At 47.3% G+C, this 23806-nt stretch overlaps 1 protein-coding gene across 5 annotated transcripts; it reads left to right on the top strand.

Moving 5' to 3' along the window:
• The first annotated feature begins 4068 nt into the window (after positions 1–4068).
• Positions 4069–19118, top strand: FITM2 (fat storage inducing transmembrane protein 2). Of its 5 annotated transcripts, none has more exons than XM_080557595.1 (6): positions 4069–4147; positions 4787–5576; positions 6447–6577; positions 7434–7538; positions 8446–11694; positions 13676–19118. In XM_080557595.1, exons 5-6 carry the CDS (start codon positions 11318–11320, stop codon positions 14316–14318), a joined length of 1020 nt encoding a protein of 339 aa, XP_080413721.1. In that variant the 5' UTR covers positions 4069–4147; positions 4787–5576; positions 6447–6577; positions 7434–7538; positions 8446–11317; the 3' UTR covers positions 14319–19118. The 5 variants fall into 5 exon arrangements, with proteins under 5 accessions (XP_080413721.1, XP_080413719.1, XP_080413720.1 ...); XM_080557593.1 differs by having other exon boundaries at positions 6447–6582; XM_080557594.1 differs by having other exon boundaries at positions 7434–11694.
• The last annotated feature ends 4688 nt before the right edge of the window (positions 19119–23806 follow it).

Below are 23806 nucleotides of genomic sequence, written 5' to 3'. Positions count from 1 at the left end.
CAGACTGGCCTGGCTGCCAAAGCACACGGCATCTGCAGAGAGCAGCTCGCGGGGCGCCAAGAAGCACACACACTCGGCTGGAGGCAGCAGCGCCGGCGAGCTCATTTTAGTGAGCATCGGGGAAAGAAAGGAGAGAAAGCACCGGGTTCGCAGCCCTGTCTCAGCAGAGATGTGCACGGATGCTTTTCGGACTGACACACATTGTGGGGTTTCTTTGGCACGTCCGTGGTTCCTGGTCTGGGGCTTTGGGCATCCTCCACCGCCCAGGCATGGAGGTGGCAGGGGTGACACGTCCCCACAAGGGCGGTGCTGGGGGATGGGACCTGCAGAGCTCCCCGGACCCCGGCGCAGAGGAGGGTGGTGTGGTGGAGGCAGCCGGACCCTCAGAGGGTGCAACAGAGCCAGGCAACCCTGGTGCCACCCCGGCAGGGATGGAAAGGGATCTGGGGGGCTTCTGACATTGCCAGAGCCCTGCAGCGGTCAAACGCTGCTCAGCCGAGAGCTTGGTTGCTCCTCAAGGATCACAGGAGGAAGTTCTCCTGACTGCCAGGTCAGAAGAACTCGCTCTCCGTATTTTACGACGTTACAAAGCCCAGACTGACCTCCCATGTGTTTGTTTGTGAACTTTGGAGGTAAACACGCAGCGAAGGTGTCACCGAGGCCCTTTCTTCAGGACTCACATTTTTAAAATGACTCCTCCAAAGCGTCCGCACTGCTGGTTTCATGTGGCAGGGATGTCTGGCACCCTGCTACCACCCCGTCCATGTGCCTCAGCTCCTCCAGGCTGAGCTAAAGCCAGGATTTCACACTGAAAGCCCAGGGGGGACGTCCCACCGCTCTGGGTGAGGGTGAGGAGGGTGGCTGAGCCCTGCCTTCGGGGAGCAAAGTGAAACCCACGTGTCTGGGGGCATTCAGGCAGCGGTGGCCAAATGCTGCCCACCAAGGGGCAAGGCTGCCGGGCTGCCAGGATCCCAGGTGATCTCTCTGGGAAATAGCAGGGTCACCCAGACCACCTCTCCCGGCGCGCCCGCAGCTCCCCACCACGGCTGTGACGAGGACGCGGGGAGCTCCTGCCAGCACTGGGCTACAATCGGGGCCTTTCAAAGGCGAGAAATTTTTCCGCCGTCTCTAGAAATGAAGGGCTCTGAAGTTGAAGCTGCGGACAGTAGGTTCTTGCAAAGGTATTTTTTACAGTAACTGGGCTAAGTTTAGAAATCCACTTAACAAACGGCACGGAAGCTACTCGAAGCCCAACTCAAAGGTAATTTGCTGTTACTGTTTGCCAGCAGCCCTGCAAACGTGACGGGGAGGTGTATATCTGCAGCTCTTCACCACGCTTGGTGCTTGGTGTCTGCATGTTCAGCTGCCGGGCTCAGTGGCAGGAAACCCATCCATCCATTTTTTAGCCTGTGTTCAGCCTCTGTCCCGTACTGCTGGTGCAAAGGGGTCCCGGTGGGAGCTCCCCACCCCTGCCACTAGCCGATGATGCTCCAGACCATGGCCAATTTCTGCTGGTGGCCACCCCATGCTGCTGCTGTGCACACTCAGAGCCTGCAGCATCCCCTCTGTCCCTGTGGCTGCTGCCCCCGTGCTGGGGATGTGAGCACGGGGTGAGCAGGAGCGGCAGCGCCCACCAGGGCTGCGCATCGCTGGGTGCCAAAGCACGGGGACAAAACCCACCCCACAGCCGACAGCATCCGAGGTCACTTCTTTCCTCGGCGTCTGGCACAGCCAGCGCTACCTGCACAGCAGCGCCGGGGATGTGCTGCAGCTCGGCTGGAGGCCTGGATCCCGGCTGGCCAGGGGCTGTGGGATCACAGCCCCAAAAGCCCAGACCCGGCAAAGTGAAGTCAGGACACCCTGGCAGCCTCCCCGTGTAATTTTCTTGCTTGGACGGGTGTATGCCGCAGCTTGACTGGAGCCCCTGTGTATTCAGCTTGCTCGCTTTTTTTTTTTTTTTTTTTTTTCCAAGACCAAAATTAAGATAGAAACTGAGCACCTGGCGTCAGTTCACAGGCGGGTTTCTCATGGCTGCACAGGGAGGTCTTGTTCCCGTTGCTACCCTTCCTGGTCACCTCCCTGCCCGGCTGGCCCTGGCACCCTCTGTCCCTGCTCACACCCCCCGCAGCACCAGCAGCGCCCTCCAGCATCTGCAGCTTGTCCAGGAGAAGAAAAGGGCTCAAAAGACCTGCCAGGAGAGGCAGGCTTGGAGCAGAGCATGGAGGGACACAGCACAGCAGCTGCTGCGTGCCCAGGGGCACGGGGGCTGAGCTCATGGCTGCAGGATGGGGGCTTCGGGCAGGCAGGATTGCTGGGTTAAAACCCTTCATGAAGCTGGGAAACTGCAGGGTCCAGCACCTCACTGCTCCCCGCAGAGGTGCAGAGGCATAGCGGGGGGCTGACCCCGATGCTTTCGGTCTCCTGAGTGGCACTGGGCACATCGCTCCCCACGCACATTTCTCCACCAGCAGCATCACATCTTTGGGGTGTGCTGGTGCCCTGCACCATGCGGGAACTGGTCCCACACTCCCAGGGCAGCACAGGGTGGGATTGCTGCGACATCTGCCTGCTTCTGGCATCAAAGCTGAAAAAGAAACTCGGCTATTTTTTGCTCAGGTTTAAAATCTCTTGCTGTACCTGCACACCTTAAGGACTCCTGGCTTGTGCCCGCGGAGCGGGCGCAGCCTGACGGACACCTTGTGTTTCCAGCCCTCTGCTCTCCCGTAAAGATTGCCTGAGCCTTTGCCAAGAAATCTCCCTTTTCTCATGGGGCTCCCGAGCTTTCCCACGTCCAGATGGCTGGACCCAAGCCATCGGATTTCTGCCTGCCTGGACGAGAGATTTCTCAGGTTCAGCTGCGGAGGCTCAGATGTTCGCAAGGACCATTTTGCTCAAAGCAGGACAATGGCTGGAAAAGCAGAAAATGAGGCCTCAGGGTGCTCCTTTCTGCCTTATTTTCTTAGTCCTCACCTGCCCCGCTGACTGATACTGACGCAAAGAAAGGAGCTGTAGGGATGTGAAATTTAACTGAGCGCATCCAAAATGGGAGCGATGCGCTCCGTGCCTCTCCTGGCACAGAGATGCTCTCCCTGGGCTCTTTTTTCCCCCAGCCAGGGGACACCCTGACACGTGAGGCCCTGAAAAGCCCAGAACTGAGCAGCTCGGCTGAGGACAAATGCCTTATCTCCTGATGCCCTGGGCGCTGGCAGCTGCGCTCAGCCCGCGCTTCCCAGCCTCCGGCCTTTGAAGTACAAAGGGAGGCGAACGGGCGGATTCCTGCAGCTCATCGGCAGCTCCGGGTGTCGCTGGGGCTGCGGAACAAAGCTCTGCCTGTGCCTCGTGCCAACGCATCCGTGCTGGCGTGGCCCTGCCCCAGCGCCAAGAGCAGCGAGGAGGGGACGGCCGTGGGGCTGGGCGCCCGCGGGGCTGGAGCCAAGGGAAAAGAAACCCTCGGGGCCGGCACGCGGCTCCCAGCTTGACTCAGATACAGCCCTGGTGCCTCCTTTTCTGCTTGCCCACAGCCTCTGCTTGTCTACAGCTCATCTACATCTGGCTAAAAGTCAGGGAGGGTGGCATTGCCCCAGGGCCATGGTGGAGCAGGGGGGATCAGACACCAGCAGCTGGGGTTTGGGACGGAGGGAAGGAGCCTTGCTGCCTCCTTCTGCATCTGTCTCATCTGGTGCTTGGCTGGTTTTAGCTTTTCCCTTGCCTTTTTTCTTATTTAAGATGGCATTTTTGTGCTGTGCTGATAAGTGAGGGAAAGGTTGGGAGCACTGGTAGGGTTTGGTGTCTCAGCCGATGGCGGAGTGTCTGCAGCACAGCTCTGCTTCCACATCCCACACCTCTGGACCCCTGCATGGGTCAGTGGACATCAGAAAATGGAACTTCATAAATTCCTGGAAGCGTTATCTGAAGTTACACCTTCTGGCACCAACAGCTCGCAATGTCCTTCGCTAAAACCTGCAGGAGCAGGTGGGACACTGAGGAGGTGTGTGCTCAGCCTCCGCGAGCAGCTGACGCCAATCTGGAGTAACTGGGGTGCGAGGAGGGGTTATAAACCACACCAGCTCTGCTCCTCTCTCCTCTTTGATGAATGAGGGCAGGGCCTTCCTCTGCCTACCAGCCAGCGACTGAAGGAGATGTCTGTGTGAGTTCATGGCTTGTGGTGAGGGGAAAACCTCCTGGCCTCTTCGCTGCAGTGCTGGGTGTCTGTCTGCCTCCTGGGGAGGTTCGGTAAGTCCCCGGGGCTCTATGCCTGCCAGCCCACGCAGATGACTGTTGAGGGGATGAGGAGGCTTAATTGACCCTGACAAATATTTACCTGTTTCCCCGAGTTTACAGAAGCCTTGCTCTGGGTACAGCTTTGAAGTGGCGTTCAAAGCCCCAGCAATGCTGACGTCCCTGGGGGAGCGGGGATGCTGCTGCAGGATGGGCCCTGTGCTGCTCAGTGCTGGCATCCCCCATCCTCTGCCCACGTCCTGCTGCACACTGGGGGAAGAAGGGTTTTCTGATTGTTTGGAGCCTATGTTAAAGAAACAGCCCTAAAAAAAAAAAAAGCCCTAAAAGTGGCAGGATATGCTTCTTGTGTATTTTTTCCTAGCCTCTGAATCATGTCAACAGGGATTGGATTGAGTCACACATCTGTGGCAGGCTTGTATTTAAGAAAAGTAGCTTGTTTGAACTGGACAAACAAACACTTCTGGAAAGAACCCGACTGCTTTAACTAAAGCTGCTAAATGCTCAGATTTAAAGCACTAGGATTTGGCTTTAATTTTATTTCTTACAGAACTTAGAAGAGAAATGCACTGGAGAGTTCTTTATTGTAAGAACAGGCGGCAGGAGCATACTCGTCACCCCTCTGCAGCTCTAGGCTGTCGGTAGGATCTCCACGTGGCTGCAGTTTGATGGCCATCCGTGGACCCAGAGCTGCCTCTCTGCTGCTCGTGGACACCGTCAGTGGGGTTTGAGTTGGGCTGACACCCCTGCCTTCACCCCACCTTGGTGAGGAGCAGACAGGACCCCAGTATTTTGAGGATGCTCTGCTGCTGGTGGACTGGGATGCAATTCCTCAGTGAGAGCAGCTGGCTTGTTCCTCTTGATGTCAGGAAGCTGGGCCAGACATTAGCGGGTCAGCGAGTGCCCTGCCACCAGCTGGTGCCTGGCAGTAAGAGCTCACTGGATGCCACGGGGAAGGTGCAAGGATCTCACTCACCTCCATGCAGCAAGGCAAGCTGAGTTGCATGTCACAGCCAAACAAGTGCTTCCAAGTTCCTACAGATGCTGAAGGAAAGAGCCTGGCTTGGAAAAATTGTGATGAAGCAGAGCTCAGAGCCCAGGCACCTGTATAGTTCTGGCTTCAGCATCATCACAGTCCTGAGGATGGCTCAGTGCCTCACGCTGCTTGCTGTCACCCCGCTGTCCTGATAGCACCTGTGGCTGGTTATCACGCTGGAACTCCCCAGCCTTGGGCATCCTCCTTTCCTCTTCTGATGCAGGCTGAGATGTGGGACAGGCTGTGGTGGAAGAGACGAGGGCAGCAGGAGGTGTTCAGCTCGCTGAGCCCAGGGAATAGATCGGTAAGAAACCAAATATGTATTTTTGCTAATGATTTGTGTAAATTTAAACTTAACTACAGCTAAATTAAGACTAGGACAATCCTGAGTCCACTGGCCAGTCAACATATGCTTTGATGTTTTCTGTAATTATTATTTTTATCTACAGAGCACTTCAATAGGGATTATTTTCAGGGCAAATTGCATCACATTTCTAGCTGACACTTATATAATTAACTAAGCCAGTAAAGCATAGATTAAATATTATGTATGCATATTTATTTTTTTTAGCTTTGCATTTAATATTTGTAATTATATATTTGACTAAAGCAGCTGCAGCTCATGTTATGTGGTTTGTTGTGCCAGTTATCCAGCCAGGAAGCTGGAACTGCTAACTGTGGTCCCTGCAGCTGATCAACAGAAAGGCAGCTCCAGGTTCTACACCTGAATGTAAACACATGAGCTAAAAATGCACTAGTAAAGTCTGAGAAGTTCATATTTCTGAATTTGAATTAATAAGTGTAGATCATTTTCTTCCCGTATTTGAGCAGTTACAACAAGCTGTGTTTTCTCAGGGGGAAAAAAACAGGTTGTATTTTTATACAGTAGCTCAAGGGCCACCCAGAAAAGACTTCATGGACGTTGTTGTTGTGAGTTTTGCATGAAGTTTAACCTGTGACTGATAACCACTACAGAAAGCAAATAAATGAAAGAAATAGATAACACTTCTAGCACAGGACTACCAGAAAAATTAATCTAACTGGACGGGAGTTGCTTACCAGTAGCCGTGCTTCTTTGAGAATCCCATCCATTAAATGTTCAGGGGAAAAAAAAAAATTACACATCAGCTACCAAGAAAAGACAACACAGAACCAACTTAATTCATGTATGCAGGTGTTTGGCAGTGAAGATTTTCTTCGGCAAACACAAAAGGCACGTATCATCTGCAGTGCAAAAAGGCGAATGCAAACCGGGCCAGCTATTTCAGCAAGGAGTGGTACACACAGCCACCGCAGCTGCACTAGGTCAGGTAATTACAGAAACATGACTAATTACGACCATTTTATGTACAAGTGCACGTATACTTGCATGAATCACACATTTTTAGGTGTAATCTCATCCCCATTTCATCTGCTAATGAGCTGTTTTATTCTCTCTGTAGCAAGAATAAATATTTCACAGCTTTGTGAGCTCTGGTTATTTTTAAGCTCTTCAGATCGTTATTGTACCTCTCTGCAATCTCACATTATCTCTGAGGAAGCAGGAAAACATAACTGCTCCCATTTCCTACCCGGAATATGGGAATACAGAGGTTAAGGAACCTGCCTATGGCTGTAGAGGGAGTTTGTCAGAGCCACAAATTAAAACCAGACCCTCCGAATCCTTGCTCGGGGCCCTGATCACCAGACCATCCTCTTCCATAAATTCAGACCTGTCATTAGTCTGCTCTGCTGAAATCTGGCCATGCAGAGCAAGGAACATAAATATTTTGTAGCAGTAGGTCTTAATTTGTAGTGTTAGTAAAGAAAACTCCACAGAAAACTGAATTGGTTCTTTATTAGGCTTTGCCCTGTATCCCAAAATATTTTGATCTTTGGATATAACCACCAGCTATGCTGAAAATTCCCTTCAGCTAAGATCATACCCTTTCTATTCATCTGAAAAGAGTTTGAGGGGAAATGTGTGACCTGCAGAGGTTTTAATGCTGGGTCCAGTCTATACAAATTACCTGGGGCTAATTTCCATAACTTTTTCCAACGTTTTGTGGGTTTGAGGATGGGGAAAGGTCTTTCCCATTTGTTTGAGCAGCCGCACAGGTTGTGAATTACCATTTTCTCTATTCTGTCTCTTGATCTGGCTTTTCTGCTGCAAATAATACAGCACCCACTCACAGAGGTGAGAAGCCCTTGGTTCTGCAGAGCAATGATGAGGCGGGCTGGTACGAGGAGCATCCCTCATCACCGGAGACGGGCAGTGAGGATCCAGGTCAGTGTGATGGGAAGGCTGCGGTAACTCTGCCCTGGCTGCATTTCAAAGGCATCACTGACACAGAAGGGAACAAAGCATACTTTTTTAAGCTGACAGTGAATAGAGAAGGCTGCAGAGCTGAGAGCACTGAGGTTGAAGGATGGTGTCTCAGCAAAGGGCCAAAACTATCTTCAACTTCAAGCTTAAGCTCCTATTAGGCAAAGAAAATACAGCACAGATAATGCTTATGTAGCACCTCTCGTGCAAACATCCCAGCACACTTAACAATCAAACTCAAACACAATCAGTCATGGAGATGTGAGCAGCATTCACCAAGAAAAACAGAACAAGCAAGGCTTGGAAAGGAGGGGTGGCACAGCCACTGAGAGCCCATGGTTTCTAAATGGTTTCCATCTGGAAAGCGCCTTGTGGATGGAGAGAGCTGCGGTAGATGATCCCCACGGTGAAAAGCAGGCAGATAATGATGGACGAGCAGATGCCAACAGGTTGTAGGTATTGCTCTGAGACAGGAGGGCAAGCTGGGAAGACACGGCTTCTCCCAGGTCCGGACAGGTGCCTTACTGAGGTAACTCAGACCCATCAAGTGTGCAACCACAGGCAGCGTGCTTTGAGGGGCACCTGTTGCCCTTGTCTCCTAATTCCAAATGAGGATGAGGTGCAAGCTGTGCCTGTGTGCTACCACATCCGTGGCAAAGAGACCGAGCTGTTGGGGGCAGGCGAGTGGCTGTGCTGAGCTCCAGCATGACCCCTGGTCCAGATGCCTGGGGAGCACTCCCTGGAGCACACCTTCCCTAAGGGTAGATCAGCTGGTGAGAGCTCACCTTAGCTCAAACTCAGGTCAGAGAAGAATCAACCTTTCTTGTGTTTTGTTTAATATATATATGCATTTTTTTTTATTCTCTAGGCATCTTTCTGTGGTTGCAACAGAGAAGTGGACCCAGAAACCACACTATGACTGAGCAAAATGTCACTCTTGTCTGGCAAGAGCTGCAAAGGGTCAGGGTCTCTCTCCACTAACTGCATGCTGAGGTTAGGTGACTTTCCAGACAATGATTCTCAATTCTGCAGAAGGTATCCATGCCATAGCCTTGCATGAGAAAGGCAAGTTTCCTTGCAATCAAAGTGAAATGGATGATTAATACAATTGCTAGAACTAAATGAGTTAATTTTCTAAGTAATGTAATTATTTTAAATAATTAAGAACAACTCAGTGTCATTGTTCTTGCTCAAATGAATAATGGAACACCTGATAAAACATGGAACTTTATGACCATGAAAGATTCCTTCAAATCTACCACGGCTCTGGAATAAGGACACTCTCAAGGCATGTTGGATCTCATTTCAGACCTCTGCTCAGGATGCTGTGATTTCCATGTTGCATGTCCAAATAAGTGCCCAAGGCTTTGGGCAACTGGGCGTGCAGGGGCAATGCTCACCAACCGCTCTTCAGCTCTGTATGCAGTTCTACATCTGCAAATGAATCAATTCTTGCTTATTTTAGAGGCTAAATTTAATTTGTCAATGAAAGAATTTGTTTGGGGCCTTGGTTCAAATTAAATATTTTCTTCAAACAGAGGGGATAAAAAAAAAAAACACAACACGTTGTCTTCACCAAATAATCTGGAAGTATTCAGCTTGTGAATCAGGCAGTGACTTGGTGAGCTTAAGAAAAAAAGTAAGAAAAAGCGAAGGACAGACAGATCTGTTATACCTGACCAATTAATTCAGTTTGCTATTTTTTATAGCTGTCAAATACCAATTTGCTCTCTGTGAGAACGTTTTAGGAACCTTCTATAATTGCCCTAGAATAAACCCCATTTCCTGGTTATGAGTAAAAGCATTTTCTGCAGTTTTAAAATATCTAAATCCTGCTTTTTTTTTAATATCTTTTATTTTTAATGAGGGAACTACAATTGGTTCCTCAAAAGGACTGTTGGCCTTGGCTGGTGCATGTGGCAGCATATACGTGGTATGAAAGTACAGATTCAGTCTAAATCTGCAGGACACCTGGAACCCAGTTGAGCTTTGCTCAGTGCACTTGCTAGAATTCATGATTTATAGAGATAATCCTCAGACATTTCAAGCTGGGCTGAAGACAGACAAATTTCCAGCCCATGCCATCAATTCCATTCATCTGGAACAGGTGCCAAGCTTATGAAATCCTCCTGCAATGTGGTAGACACCACAGTATGCTTCATTAACAACCAACCAAGCAACTTGCCATCTCCAGCTCACAGGCATTGAAAACAATCTGGAGATCAGAGACCCAAACCTGTGAAGCAAAGAAGGAAAAGTTTCAAAGGCAGCTGGACTCCCACAGGAGGGGATTTAGGCAGACAATGCTGGACTCTGTGAAACCTGCTCCCAGACCCTGTTATCCTCACTCATTTGAGTGAACACAGCTGTCTGTCTTTTCTAATTCAGGGGTACAATGCTGTGGCTAGAAGTGCTAGACGTGGCCGTGTCAGTCTTGTTAAAAACAACATACAATAAATTGCCAAATGCCATTTACCCTGGATAACCTTCTTAGCTGAAACTGTCCATATCTACTGGAGTTGCTTGTGCGTCAGTCGACTTTGATGTGTCCTTCTGCTCTTTCAGCCCAGATGTTGTCATAGATTTTCTGACGATGACTGCAAAAAGGCTTTGAAATGCACTCTGGCAAGAAACACTTTCCCATCCTGTCTCAGATAGGGTCTGCTTTCTTTTCACCTCACATTTTTTATTACTAAGGCCGTTCAGATGAATAAAGGCTCTTTGTTCATTTAGCAATTTCTCTGCTTGCTGATGGTGTTTTATTTTTCAAAGCATAAGTTGAAATGACAGCAGCAGCAGCTCGATAGATGAAGCAGGTCTCAAACACCATAGTGACAGACTACTAGTGTCTGAACACTGTTGCTGTCAGCAGTATGAACAGTGCAGGAGTCTTACAAGAAAGACTCTTCAGGCACAGAAAAAAAAGTTCAAAAATTACGTGTTAGGACGTATGAGAAAGTTCCCGATTTCTCTCTTGCATACTATGGAAAGATGCTAAGGGAAGCTGGGCATGTTACTCTGCAAGGAATGGATGTTCATTTATGGTGCATAGTATAACCCCTTGATGCCCTGTTCTGATGTTCTGGTCTGGAAGCAACCTACCCATTTGGTAATGGACGCAAAAAGTAATTTTTGTTCTTGTTTTGATACATTCGGGTGGGATAACAATGCTTCTGAATATATATTGACATACATTGAGGATCTTGCTGTTTAAGCAGCATTTCTCCCATTATACATGATAGATTTGGAGCTTGTACTCCACTTTGCATTTCAAAGTGCCATTGAACTGAACGGGTCATGCTATGCCCCCAAGTCCCAGGTTTTCTGTGCTTGTTTGCAGTGAGAGGTGGGGCTGCTCGTGCCACTCAGCTGCACGCCCAGCATGGGAGCTTCTTTAAAGCCAGATGTGACTTTTGGTTAGAAATCAGTGCTTTTTGTCCACCCAATTTATAATGTGTTGGCAGCCCTGCAGAGGGCTTTCTCCCACTGCTAGGATCACTCAGCTCCTTCACCAGACACATCAGCTAGCGCTGCCAAACAGCCCTTACAGCTTTATGAGGGAACCTCGAGGGGATTAATCCCGGTCCCACCACGGGCTGGCCGCAGCCCTGTCCACGCCTGAGCCGTCTGTCAGGGGCAGGAGCACCCCTAAAGCCCAGGAACCCTCCCACGGGACGAAGCAGGACGGCAGGACCCCGTTCCCCCCGCATAACGAGGCGCCCTGAGGGCAGCGCCACAAGATGGCGGCGGGGCGGGGGGCGCGCATGCCCACAGCGGCCGCGCTCCTTCCTCCCCTCACCGCCACCGCAGGGCCGGGGCCCGGCGGGCGCCGCCCGGGGGCGCCCGAGAAGGTCGGCGGTGGCCGTGTGGTGGCGGCTGGGCGGAGCCGGGCTCGACTCGTTCCGGAGGCCGTGAGGGAGGCGGCCGGGGGCGGCGGCGGAGCGATGGAGCGGCTGGAGCGGTGCAGCCGCTCGCTGCGCGCCGGGCTGGCGGCCGGGGCCGTCCGCCGCCGGCTGCCCTGGGTGCTGCTCGGCCTCGTCCTCCTCGGGTCCGCCCTGAAGGACGGCGACCTGGTGCCGGAGACGCCCATGCAGAACAAGCGCAACCTGCTCAACGTGTGAGGAGGGCTGGGGGGGACCCTCGGGGGGCGAGGAGGTGAGGGGGGCTGCGGGAGTCCCCCGGGCTTGGGCTGGCGGGGCCGCCGGGGGGCTGCCCGGCGTCCTCGGCCGGCTGCTGCTCGTGGTGGGAAGAGGAGGAGGAGGAGGAGGAGGAGGTGGAGGTGGAGGTGGAGGTGGAGGAGGTGGAATCTTCCCCCTTCTTCAGCTCCCAGATAACTTTTCAGGTTTTCAGAACTGGCAGCGAATTGATCCAAAAGCAAGCTGAAGTCTTGCAAGCATAAGTCTTTTAGCATCTTTATAAAAGCAGCGTTATTGCTCTTGTTTTCCACTCCTGAGTGTAAGTCTTTTAGCGTATTTGTAAAAGCAGAGTTATTACTCCTGTTTTCTGCTCCTTAGGCAATGGCTCGGCAGGCTCAGCGTTTCTTGAACGCTTTGCTTGAACGCTTTGAAGGGATTGAGCTGTGCGAGTGCCCCTGTGCCCTACCTGCTATAGACCAGAAGATAAAGCTAAATTTTCTATTTTCCCTGGTGACTTGGGGTTTTTTTACTTTATTGATTTGAATTGTTCACTTGGCGACACGTGGTAGAGGAAGTGCTTTCAGCGTGACTGAAGAGAGCAATTGGCAGAACGCTCAGAGAGGGGAATTGATCTTACAGTGAAACCGTACTGCGGTGTCCTGCCCTTCTGAAATAGGGGAGCTTTGTCAGTACTGAAGCGATTTTTTTCCCCGCAGATTACTTGTGTGCTGGTTTGCTGACAGTAGTCATGTTAGCAGCCTTCTTGCTTTTAAGTGTCTCAGCCAAATGAGAATTTTATTTTCAGCTGTAGTTGCTGCACAGGTGCCCCTTCTGCTGTACCGTGGAGAGCAACGGAGGCGCTCCTTAAAGCCCTGGGCAGTCCCTGACAGTTTTTGTTAGGACCTTAATGAAAACAGAACTTTGTTCCTGCTTGTTCTTGTCTTAGGTGCTGATGTAGGTGATGATTAAATTATGACTGTGTCTGGCTATTGCTTGGTCACAGACCAGGATTCTGTCTATGCTTTTCAAAGTTGTGCGTAAAGAGAGCCGACAGGAAGCAAGCTGCATCGGAAGGTGCTGCTGGGACAAAGGTCAGAGGCCGTGGTCTCCTTAACGTGGTCGTAAATTCGCTTGAACCTGCCCCATTGTAAGATTTGAAAAGGGGACTAGTTATGCAATACTGTCAGGACTAGTTAGGCAATATCTTGTTAAACAGGATAGCAGCACATTGTCAGCTCGTTTTCAAGATTTACAGACATCACAGAAAAAGTTGGCAAGGTAGGGAGTGAGTTTTGAGGCAGAAGGGTTTGTGTATGCTGTAGGACGGCCCTCATCAACTGGAGGGACAGCAAAGGACCAGACGCTACTGTGAGGTTTTGTTACTTCATTTATTTTACAAGATAAAATGGAGGAGGAGTGTTGTGGGCTGATGAGGGAGAAGAGTCAGTCCTTCTCCTGGGTATCTTAGTATGAAGGGGGTGAGGTCGTGAAGGGATTTGAAAGCAAAGATAATCTGAGATGGAGGAAGAGAGGAACACTGAAAGTCAGAGAAAGGGTTACTGTGGTCAGGGTGGCAGGCTGAGAATATCTTTGCAGCTGTTCTTTGAGTGAGGCAAAGTTGAATGGGTTTGTAGGGTAAAGGCAATTGCAATAGCTGAACTGCAAGTCAGCTGGGAGTCTGAATGAGGCTCTAGGTTCAAGGGAATGCTGCCTGGGAAACAGTTGAAGTACCTGTTCGAGAAAGTACTCAGGTTTTGGACCCAAGAGAAATAATGGGGAGAGGGTTAAGATTTTATCTATGCTTTACTTGGAGGGCAGGAATCATGTGCCTAATTTAGACAGCTCTGAACAGTGACCTCTAAAGCTGCTAGTTCAAGCACCACAACATACCCCCAGCTCCCTCGTCTTGGCTTTTATGAAATTTCACACGTGCATATTTCTCTTCTGTCTTCTCTCTGGCAGGTACTTTGTCAAGGTGGCTTGGGCATGGACATTCTGGCTTCTGCTGCCCTTCATTGGAGTTACCACCTACCTATTTGCCAAGAGCAAGTTCCTCTACGGTCCCACGAAGAGCATTTTGACAGCTCTGCGGCGTCTTAGTGCATTGCTGGTGGGCACTGCCATCTGGTACGTCTGCACCGGACTCTTCATGTATATCGAGAATCTCACCGGCATGTGCTCTACCTCGGGTAAACACAATGAGCCTCGCCGGCTGTACGCCACCAAGCAGGAGTGCCACCAGGACAACGGGATCTGGAATGGTTTTGATATCTCAGGGCACTGTTTTCTGCTCTCGTACTGTGCTCTAATGATTGTGGAAGAAATGGCAGTGCTGGAAGGCTTGTCCATAGACCAGAACTCAAAGCTGCGTGTTGTGGTCAACAGCCTTTTTGTTTCCTTGTGTTTTCTCACCATGATCTGGGTATTCATGTTTGTGTGCACTGCCGTATATTTCCATGATTTCAGTCAAAAGCTTCTTGGTGCGCTGATAGGTTTGTCAGCTTGGTATGTAACGTACAGAGTTTGGTACTTGAAACCATTTTCTCCTGGACTACCTCTCACAAATATACCTTTGAGTTCGAAGAAATACAGCTATAGCAGATAAAAGAAGTTTTAAACACTTTGAATTTTGCTTTCAGTACTGGGGTAGTTGAATATAGGAATGGTTACAGTATTTCCACTGTAAGGAACAAGATGATGGGCTGGGGCAGAGAACAATCTTTACTAGCTGATGGCTGGCAGGTGGTAATGAGATTTGTCCTCATGAGAAAAAAAAAAATGGTATTGGAAAAGGTCAGCTGTTGTTTAGGAGTTTCTGGTTGGCATTCTCAGCAAAGGAATAAGAAGTTGGATTTGTTTCTCTTATTGATGAATTGAGGAACAGATCCTCTAAGACTGACAGAGGCCTTTGCTCTTTAGGAGCTTAACTGATCTTAAGTCAATTCTTTTTCTTCCCTCTTGGTTTGTTTTTGTCAAAAATACCAGGGATGATCCAAATCTCATATTCTTTTTAATGCTCTACTTGTATTGCCTTAGGGGAAATCTCTCATAATGATAGTGCTGCTAATTGTTGCAATAGGCTTGGCCAAAAATATTCACTTGTTAAAGCAGCATATAGCTCTGTTGTGAAACTAGAACATCTCATGTTATTAAACGTTAAATACACCAACTTGCCACAAATCCTTGTTAGGTGTATGCACAATCTGCAACAAAGAGAGTGAACCTGACATGTAACGTCTTAAGCAGATTGTGACTTCAAATTTATGCCTGCCTTTGGAAAGGAAACTCTTGAATAACAAGTCTTAACTTTCTCCTTACATGAAGTATCTGTAGTCAAGTTTTGTCATTTTATTCTAGATGCAAAAAGCAAGTCAAATACGAGACTTGGAGGGGTTATTTTTACTTTTTTAATTTTGCAAATTGAGCACCTTACAATAAAGTGTATTGTCTGCTATGTTTCTTCCAGAAGAACAATGAAATTCTGGTGTTACAAACATGTTGGCTTAAGCTGCCATTTTCTGAATATTATGCTTGGAAATGAATGAAACATATCATTTATCCTAAGCTGCAAAGCAGTGTGCTTGAAGCAATATTTATTCTTGCTTATCCGGGTGTATCAATAAGCTACTTAATTTTGATTGCACCTGAAGTTGCGGCCACTTCTGTTGTGGTTGGAAAGCCACTACTGAATAAAACACTACTGTTATATAATGAATAGGTATGATACGGGATGGGTTTACTCATCATATCAATCAAACATTTAGCATAGTTTTTATCTAGAAAAGCTTTTTATTATTTCATAAAGGCTTATTCAAGTCGCAGTTGCACAAAACTGGTTTGACAGTTGTAAAGATGAACGAGACAGTCCAGAAGGTCTGTAGGCAAGGCTGTAGATGTGTCTGTTGATCTGATAGTGGACGTGATCTGTCTGCAGTGTTTGACTCCAAGTTGATTATTTTACTGAATATAGATTATGATGCAATATAGCCGCATCTCGGCACATTTTTTTTTGCCATCTTAACAGCTCCTTTCCAAGTGAGTGGAAGTATTTGCAGTAAATACAATGATGTTAATTCTGCTATTGTGGCCTGCCTCTGAGGAAAGCTGAATTCCCTTGAATTCAGTGGCAAGTGGGAGTTGTGCATCCTCAGGAAGTACAAATCACCTTTCAGAAAGAAGCTCTTTCAGGAGGTTATGTATTTTCTGTCGTTTGCTCTTTTTTTGGCATTAAACTGCATTTAAGCTGACTCTGGGAAATTTGGACTGATTAACTCATATTGGGTTTAACTAACAATGTGTTTGAACAATGCAGATCCATTTGCTGACATTCTTTTGATGTAATATAAGCCTGCTCCCAATTGAGTTAAGCTAGTCTGCAAGCAACTTTCATCATGAAAAAAGATTATATACCCAGAAGGTCTTCTGATTAATTTCACTAGATTTAAGTTTCTATTTTAGGTTATCTTTATGTAACTTTGCTACATTGACAAGGCCTAATAACAGGAAATGCTATTTATTTAAACTAACAGGGCTTGCTGAAATTATCTTCAGTGCCACCAATGTTTTGTGCAATCACTACGTGGATGTTTCTGTGCACTTCAGACCAGTGTCATACAGACTGTTGTGAAAATAATGTGGCTGCTCTCAAAATTTTATTTAAACAATGAAAGAAAAACTTAAAGTTTATCAGTGTTTGTGTCTTTGAGGATGTTTCTGGAGTCTGTGAAGATACTGCTGCTGCTCTTCATATCCCTGAACAATCCAGCCTTCCAGGTTTTTTGCTGGTTTTTTTTGTTTGTTTGTTTGTTTGTTTTCTGGCTGTTGAGATGTGGATTTATCAGTCACAGTCTGAGCACACGGTATTTGAATGGGGTTATTATGGCACTAATTCTCAAATGTATGGGGTTTAAAAAAAAAAAAAAAGCCTGACAAATGCAAGATTTCTAATGTGTGCATGTTATGCCGTGCAGCTGATTATTTAGACACCAACAGTTGCTCGTCATAGCAAAGTGAAAGCCTAATCCGCTGAAATATATGGGAAAGTTCCCATGAACTGTAATACTCCTAAGGAGTTTGAAAGTCTTGGCCTACGTGTCTTTCTCAGTGCCCAGAGACCACGTGCCAACTGTTAGTTAAGGTTTCCTCGTGCTCCAGGCCTCCTTTTTGTGCCTTTTAACTTTCTTTCAGTTAACTGGAAATCAAAGGTGCAGATTTTCTGTTTGCATATTTGCTGTTACCTTTACCTGACTTCCTCCCCCCCCCCCCCCCCCCCGACTTATATCATTAAAATAACAATGTGGACTCTCTTACAAATTTTCAGCCAAAGAAGAAACAGTGCTGTGAATAACTGGATTTGATTGCTTCTACCAAACTGTCAGATCCTTTCTTTCAACTATCAACAGTTACTGATAATTTGTTTTAAAATTTTGAAAGAAAGTAACATAGTCTAAAGGTAAATGTTCACATTTGATAGTGGATTCCAAAAGAAAAACTATAATCTTGAGAAAGAGTTGGGTTTTGCTTTGTTCGGTTTGGTTGTTTTTTGTTTGGTTGGTTTTGTACTTGCATTGAAGTTAGTTCAGCACAGTATTTCTCTACTTCCACAGAGTTATATTTCCATGTTTGTAGAGTTACATAGGGAATTTTTCTCTGCAGCATCTTACTGGCTTCTTACTTGTTTTAATATAAGTTTGATGTTTTTTTTCATTGCATGTGATTAAGTCTAGCTTGTTTTCCGGGCTCTGTATCGCTGCTTTCACAAAAGTAGCATTTAGCCTGACTGATGCAGATGATGCTCGTGGTCTTGGTGCCTTAGAGGTTCTCCTCTGATGGGGCCACTAAAGCAGGGAGTCTAAACTAGAACACAGTGGGAAGTTTAAGTGGGTTAGGATTCATTTCACTCTTCACTTACCTGGGACTCATTCAATTGTTTGCATCGTGGGAGGCGAGATCAGGCGAACAGGTATGCTTGGGTCTTTTGTAAAATCCATCTGAACAGTTCAGAACATATTTGAAACTGGGGTTTTGATTCTTCCTCAGTGTCTTTTTCAAAGCAGACTTGTTCTGTAAATCACAGAATGGCTGAGGTTAGAAGGGACCTCTGAAGATCATCTAGTCCAAAATGCTTCACTGGTGCTAAATGGTATTCCTGGTTTGCCCTTTATTTTTGTGTGTGTGCTGAAACTTAGGTCATGGAGCAGCCACAAGAATCGAATCCGGTTTTCTGTTTTGATGCACGGCAATTTGTGGCAACGTGAGCAAGACCCAGTTATGTGCTGTGGTGCACTTTAACTGAAAAACTCTAGGGGCTGCTGTGATATATTAAATGCCTTGGAAAATAAGCCTTTAGTTCTGAACACAAATATGCAGCCACTTTTGTTAGTAAAATAATGCCCATTTTTCCACTGTAGCTTAAAGCCCATCCCTGCAGCTTCTCTGCCATCAGCCTTTTCCAGCTCTTTGCCTTTGATCAGCCCGTATTTATCTCTGCTCACTCGAACCTGTTTCCTAGGGTTATGTCTTTTCATAGCTTCATCTCACCTCCTGGGGTGCAGATTAGTAAAAAGCACCCCTTACCTCTGCTAAATGCGTGCTTTCTCCCTTTACGTTGTCTTCCTCTCTTTTAAGTATTTTGTCAAAGCTTAAGACAAAGGTAATTGGTACTAGCAATAAAGGCTGTTGTGGCTCTGAACTCATAATTAACCATTGTTAAAAGGAGTTGGTCAGTCACTGTAATAGTGTTTACCTGGAAAAAAGCACACGCCTAACTTACTGAAGCAGGAGTGTGTCTGATGTGCCTGAACTCCTGGAAGGAAAGAAGGGTCACTTGAAAGCGCCACTCGATGTGTTAGTAGTTAGCTTTTTCTTTTTTCTTGGGGAGCAAGCACTGCATTTTCTGCAGGGTAGTTTTACCTGGGTATTTAGCAGAAAATTACTAATTCATTTGAACGTGAGATGGGGACCTCAGTGCCTTAAGTATACAATGAGAATATAGAGGTGGCTAGTGGGAAAATGAGAAACACAAATGACCGCCAGGATGGAGTGCAATCCCTGAAATTTCAGGCAACTATTTAGTAACATTTAATCTGAAAGATTTTTTTTTAATCTGCCTTCTGGCTGTCACAAAACAGGCAATGCCATGTGCTTTGTAACAATCTGAGCAACGTTTTCTGTAAAGCTTTGGAACTGTAACATGGCACAAAAAATAAGCAGTATGAAGAGCTTTACTAGCTTTTCGGGAGAGTTGAATATTGAGGGAAAGGAGTACTCATAAGAATGCCCTTTCTTGGTCAGGCTTCTCCTGAAGGTGTACCCAGTGGTAGGAGACCTGCAGTTGTGCGGCATGCCTCCCTAGTGGTGTATGGCTGAATAAAGAAAAGCTTGGAATAAAAGTAAATATAAATGATTTTTTTTCTGTCTCATCTCTGAAGCCTTTTTCCATGTCCAGTCTAGATTCGTTTTGCAGTTTTAGATCATGCGTTCCCTCCATCATGCAATTTAATACATTTAATCTGTGGAAAACGATGTCCAAGCAACAAATAGGCATATCCTTGATGTAAACATCAGTTCTATTCTGAAACCTCTTCCTGACTCCTGTGATGTTCCACAGAGCAATGGGACCGGGGAGAGCTGCAGCGCCGAGAGGTCGCATGCAACGTGACTGCATCAGTGACAAGCGTAACGGATCGTGACTCAGTGCTGGAGAAAATGCAGCTAAATAGGTTGTGGCTCAAAATAGTTGACTGTGACAGAGAAATCCATGCAGAACTAATTGAGAATATGATGCTATGCCCACAAAGCCTGTTAGGCTTATATCCAAGTGTGTGAACTATACCCAAAGCCAGCAGGATTGTGCTGGTTCTGAATGGCACTGAGGATTTTCAGATGATGGAAACAAGCAACGATTTAAAATCTACTTGGTAGACTCAGTGAGTATCATTCTAGGTCACAGCTTGGCTCAGCACCGTGCACCATTGCTCCAGCTTTGCTGTATCCTGGCGTTACCATTTCAGTCTTTAGGAGAATGGAAGTAGTAAAGGATTGAATATAGGAATGTATTTTTTTTCCCATTCATTGTCATGATTTGAAAGTTGAGAGACAAGTGAAACGATGCCAGGTAATTTTTGTTTGTTCAGTGGGAGAGTTTCTTCTTAGTTCAATTTTGCTGCTGTGTGTGTTTGTGGCCAGGAATCCTTTCTGTTGCTCTTCTCTAATGCTTGGCTCAGAGAACATGGGATGGAAAGAAATTGCATTTGGTCAACAAAAATAGAAGTGTTCTAGGAGGCTTGCAGTGGAGTGACATTACCTTGTGATGTAAACAGTACGTGTGAAGCAGCTCTCAACTATAGAAAGTGGTTCTGTGCCAAGAAGTGCCTGCAACATTCAAACACACCCTCAAACCCAGTTACACGCAGTTCTGATTGCAAAGTAGCTTTATTTGGATAACTCCACTGCAGCTAAAAAGGATTTGGGTCACAGGAGAGATGAGGTGCTGTTAGGAAAGGGCTGAGACAGCAGGCAGCGAAAGCAGGGGCATGGACAGCGTTATTCTTCAAGAAACGCTTTCTAGGTTGTCAGTTGGTCTGTGCTGTTAGGTGAGAGCTCTTTAGCAAGACTTCATCATCTTTTTTTTTTTTTTTTTTGCTGCTCTTTCTCAGAAGGTGGAAATGGGAGGTGCTTTGTCTGCTGGTGCAGTTCCACAGCCCATGGGCTCCTGACAACGGAGATGTCCCTGTGAAAATACTCGTGTGTCCCTATGCTGCAGGCAGAGGAGTGAAATCAGGAAAATCCAGAAGAGAGAAAAGGGGTAGGATGGTGGAGAGGGGCGAAGAAAAGCGGAGCTGAAAGCAGTCCGTTGTACAGAGAAGGACAAGGCAGAAAAGTGCATCGTGAGCTCCCAAGGAGTGGGTGGAGGTTGACGCTTTGCTCATCGATACGGTTCGATGTTGAAGTCATGTGGAAATAGAAATAATCTGCTTTGGCAGTGGCAGCTGCCCTCTGCGCGTACGGCCGTGGCCTGCAGCTCGCGGCTCTCTGCAGTCTGCAGCCTCCGCTCCTGCTGCCTGCCTGCGCCGCAGTGATAGACAGCTGTGTGCTGACACAGCGATTGTTCGCCTGCATTATTTAGGGCCTGCGTGGAACTCTTTGTTTCGCTGAGGCATTTAAAGCAGGCTGTTTCCTCTCCATTTAATCTCGCAGAGGAAAGCGCGTAAAATGGAAAATAAAAGGTAATGGTAGTAAGTGTCACCTGGGCACATTAGGAAGTCAGCGTGACGGGGAGAAAAGGAAACTTGTTTGTCATGAATGTGCTTTATCTGAGAATAAAAGTTCCTGTGGGTTTTGCTCCTGCTTAAAACCTTAAATTCAGTATTAGGGGTCTCAGACAAAACCTTCTCTGTGAACAGTGAGGCCATGCTTTAGGAAATCCTTTAGGGGTATGGATAGGAATATTGCGGAACCAGCTTGGGTGGATTTGGCTTTGATCTTGATGTGAATGTCACAAAACCCGGTATTGTCACGAGCTCTAAGGTTTTCTGTTTGCCATTCTCGGATGGGAAAGTCCCTTATTTATTTCACAGCAGAAATGAAGAAATGAAGTTTTCCCCTTGCTTGAAGGAGCACCTCTTACACCATCCCCTTCTCCTCATTAGCAAGAACACGGAAACTGCAGCTGTGTGGTAAGGATATTTTTCCATCCAGAAGCACAGCAAGACTCAGCAATTAATTTCTTAGAGGACCACAAGACTGTCATTAGGTAGTCTTAGCCCTTGATCTTGATTTCTTTGGCAACCTGTGACAGACAGGCTTAGGTTGTGTGCTCTGTCCTATGTCCTCTGCCAAGCTTTGTTTCCAAGGCCTTTATTCTGCATGGAGAGATCTTCCCCATGCCTTGACAAGAAGAGAAGGCTGCAAACTGCGGTCACAGGACTGACACGTACATTTTGGTTTTCATAGTTGAGCCTTTTGAGCAAAACCCATAGGAGTAAAAAAGACTTCAGAAACTGTAGGGTTATAAATCTGATCCCTGGGAGCCTCTTGAACAGGAGGCTTGGGAGGGAGGAGGAGGTTGTGTGGTACCCACAGCTCACTCAGTGTCATGAGGCTCCATCTCAGAGGTGTTCAGAAGGGCTCGGACTTGCCAAGTAGACGCTGATCTCCCCTCTTTCAATAACAAGTCCAGCATTTCAGCATGCTTAAAGGTTTTTAAGGTCCTTAAGTGCCTAAAGGCATGGCTGCTCCTAAAAACCAGAAATTTCGATGGCTAAAAATTTGCTTGGTTAAGTGCGTGTAAGGTGAAGCTGTCCCTCAGTGCTGGACTGGGACTTGGCGAGTGGGAGGGAAGAAGAAGAAGGACCCTAAACGGGGTTGGGTTAGATACTCAGGAGTGTGTGGTGCAGGATGGTACAGCACAAGCCATTCCTTCTGTTGTCTTGTGCGGCTGAGCCAGCGCTTCAGGGCTAGCAGTTTGCTACAGAATTGGTCAGCAGTAAACTGTGAGGTATCCCAGGGCAGGCGTTTGTTCCAAACAGCATCTCTGAGTGCCTCACCTTCCAGCCTTACCCCTTGGGAGCTGCTGTTACCCCACACCTTGCTGAAAGCAAAGCATGGAGTCCTGGAGTGAGAGAACAGATGGTTGCTCTCATTTTCACACTTCTGTGTACAGAAAGTACCTTGGGCAGGGAACGTCAGGCCAGAGCCTGGCTTACGGTGCTGTAGGATGCGGCTCTCTGTTTTTAAATGGAACTAGAGGAGAAAAACTGATGAGGCTTAGATCAACTGGAGCGAAAGCAACTTTTTATTATGATAGCCTGTAATCACAACAGGGCTGCTTCATAGTAAGTCTCTAATCTGGATCGATTGGGGTGGTGACATTCATCTCGTGGTTCACTTCAACATCAATCCAGCCCCTGCCTGTCACAGTAATTGTCTCTTATCGCTCTTGGAGATTGCTTTTCCCTGGAGCAAACTCCTGTTATTTTTCATTACCAAGGTCAGGAAACAAGGCTCAGCAACAGGGAGTGGCACTGTCTTCACCGATTTTTATTTTTCTTTTATTTGGTTCAAAACAAAGGCTTGTCAGTAAGTAGTACTAGCCAGCCTGCTACCCTATACAACACTCGTCACTACAGCATCTGTGGCATTCCATCAAAGCATGAGACAACATAACAGACAGCTGTCACAGTTTGGTCTGAGCTGACCTGTGCCTTGTTCTGGCTGTTGGCTCTGCCTGACATTCCTTACAATAGCTGCATTATAACAGCGTGCTCCAAAACAAAACAAGCACCTACTTTCGCCAGTGGTTAGAGTTCTGATTTGTGATTCTAAATTTATTCTTTATTTCCTTTAAAAGGGAGGGGAGGGGCAGCAAAATAACAAACAGCAGTCTTGCTAAGAAGCTTTCTTCTGCCTCATTCTCAGGCTGAAAGCCTGGGAACTGTGGGAGTATTTGCTCTTGTCCTGTCTGGGTTTCATGGCTTTGTTCCTCCATTACTATCCCTTTCCATATCTGGTGAATATATTTCACTGGCTCTTAGCACCAGGGAATTCCTTTGTAGAACAGCTGACAAAGGAAGAAGGATGAAATCATGGTAAAGAAGTAACAACTTTGGGGGAATTTAGTGTCACGGACGTGATGAACTAGGGGTCATCGTGTATGTTCTTACACCTTTCAGATTCAACAGAAGGGGTGACCTCAGGGGACCCCCTTGCTTCCCTCTTCAAAGAGAAGCAGAACAGCTATTTCTCCAGAAGTCATTAATGCCATGAAGCGAATAGGTAACTCTATTTGGGAGGACATCTGAACAGCCTTAGCTGCAGGTGCCTGCTGTGCATGCACAGGTGGTGGATTTGGGTTCTCGCACACCGAGAGTTTGACCTTAATCACTGGGAGGTAACAGGGGTAACTGCTATTGCAGCTGCACAGGTTGTATTCCAGAGGTATGCCACCAGCCCATACTCATTGCAAACACCGCATACATTAGCGCATTTTACATTTGTCTAATCCCTGTGTGCTCAACCCTTGTAACTCCTGCTCAGTATTCGCACTTCCATGGCTGCCAGGTTGTACTGAGAACCAAAGCTCCTGGGAAATCC

Source organism: Anser brachyrhynchus (genome assembly GCF_964034855.1).
Source record: "Anser brachyrhynchus genome assembly, chromosome: 16".
Taxonomy (NCBI): Eukaryota; Metazoa; Chordata; class Aves; order Anseriformes; family Anatidae; genus Anser; species Anser brachyrhynchus.
The sequence above is the reverse complement of the archived record's forward strand: the minus strand, read 5'-3'. Positions and strand labels throughout refer to the sequence as shown.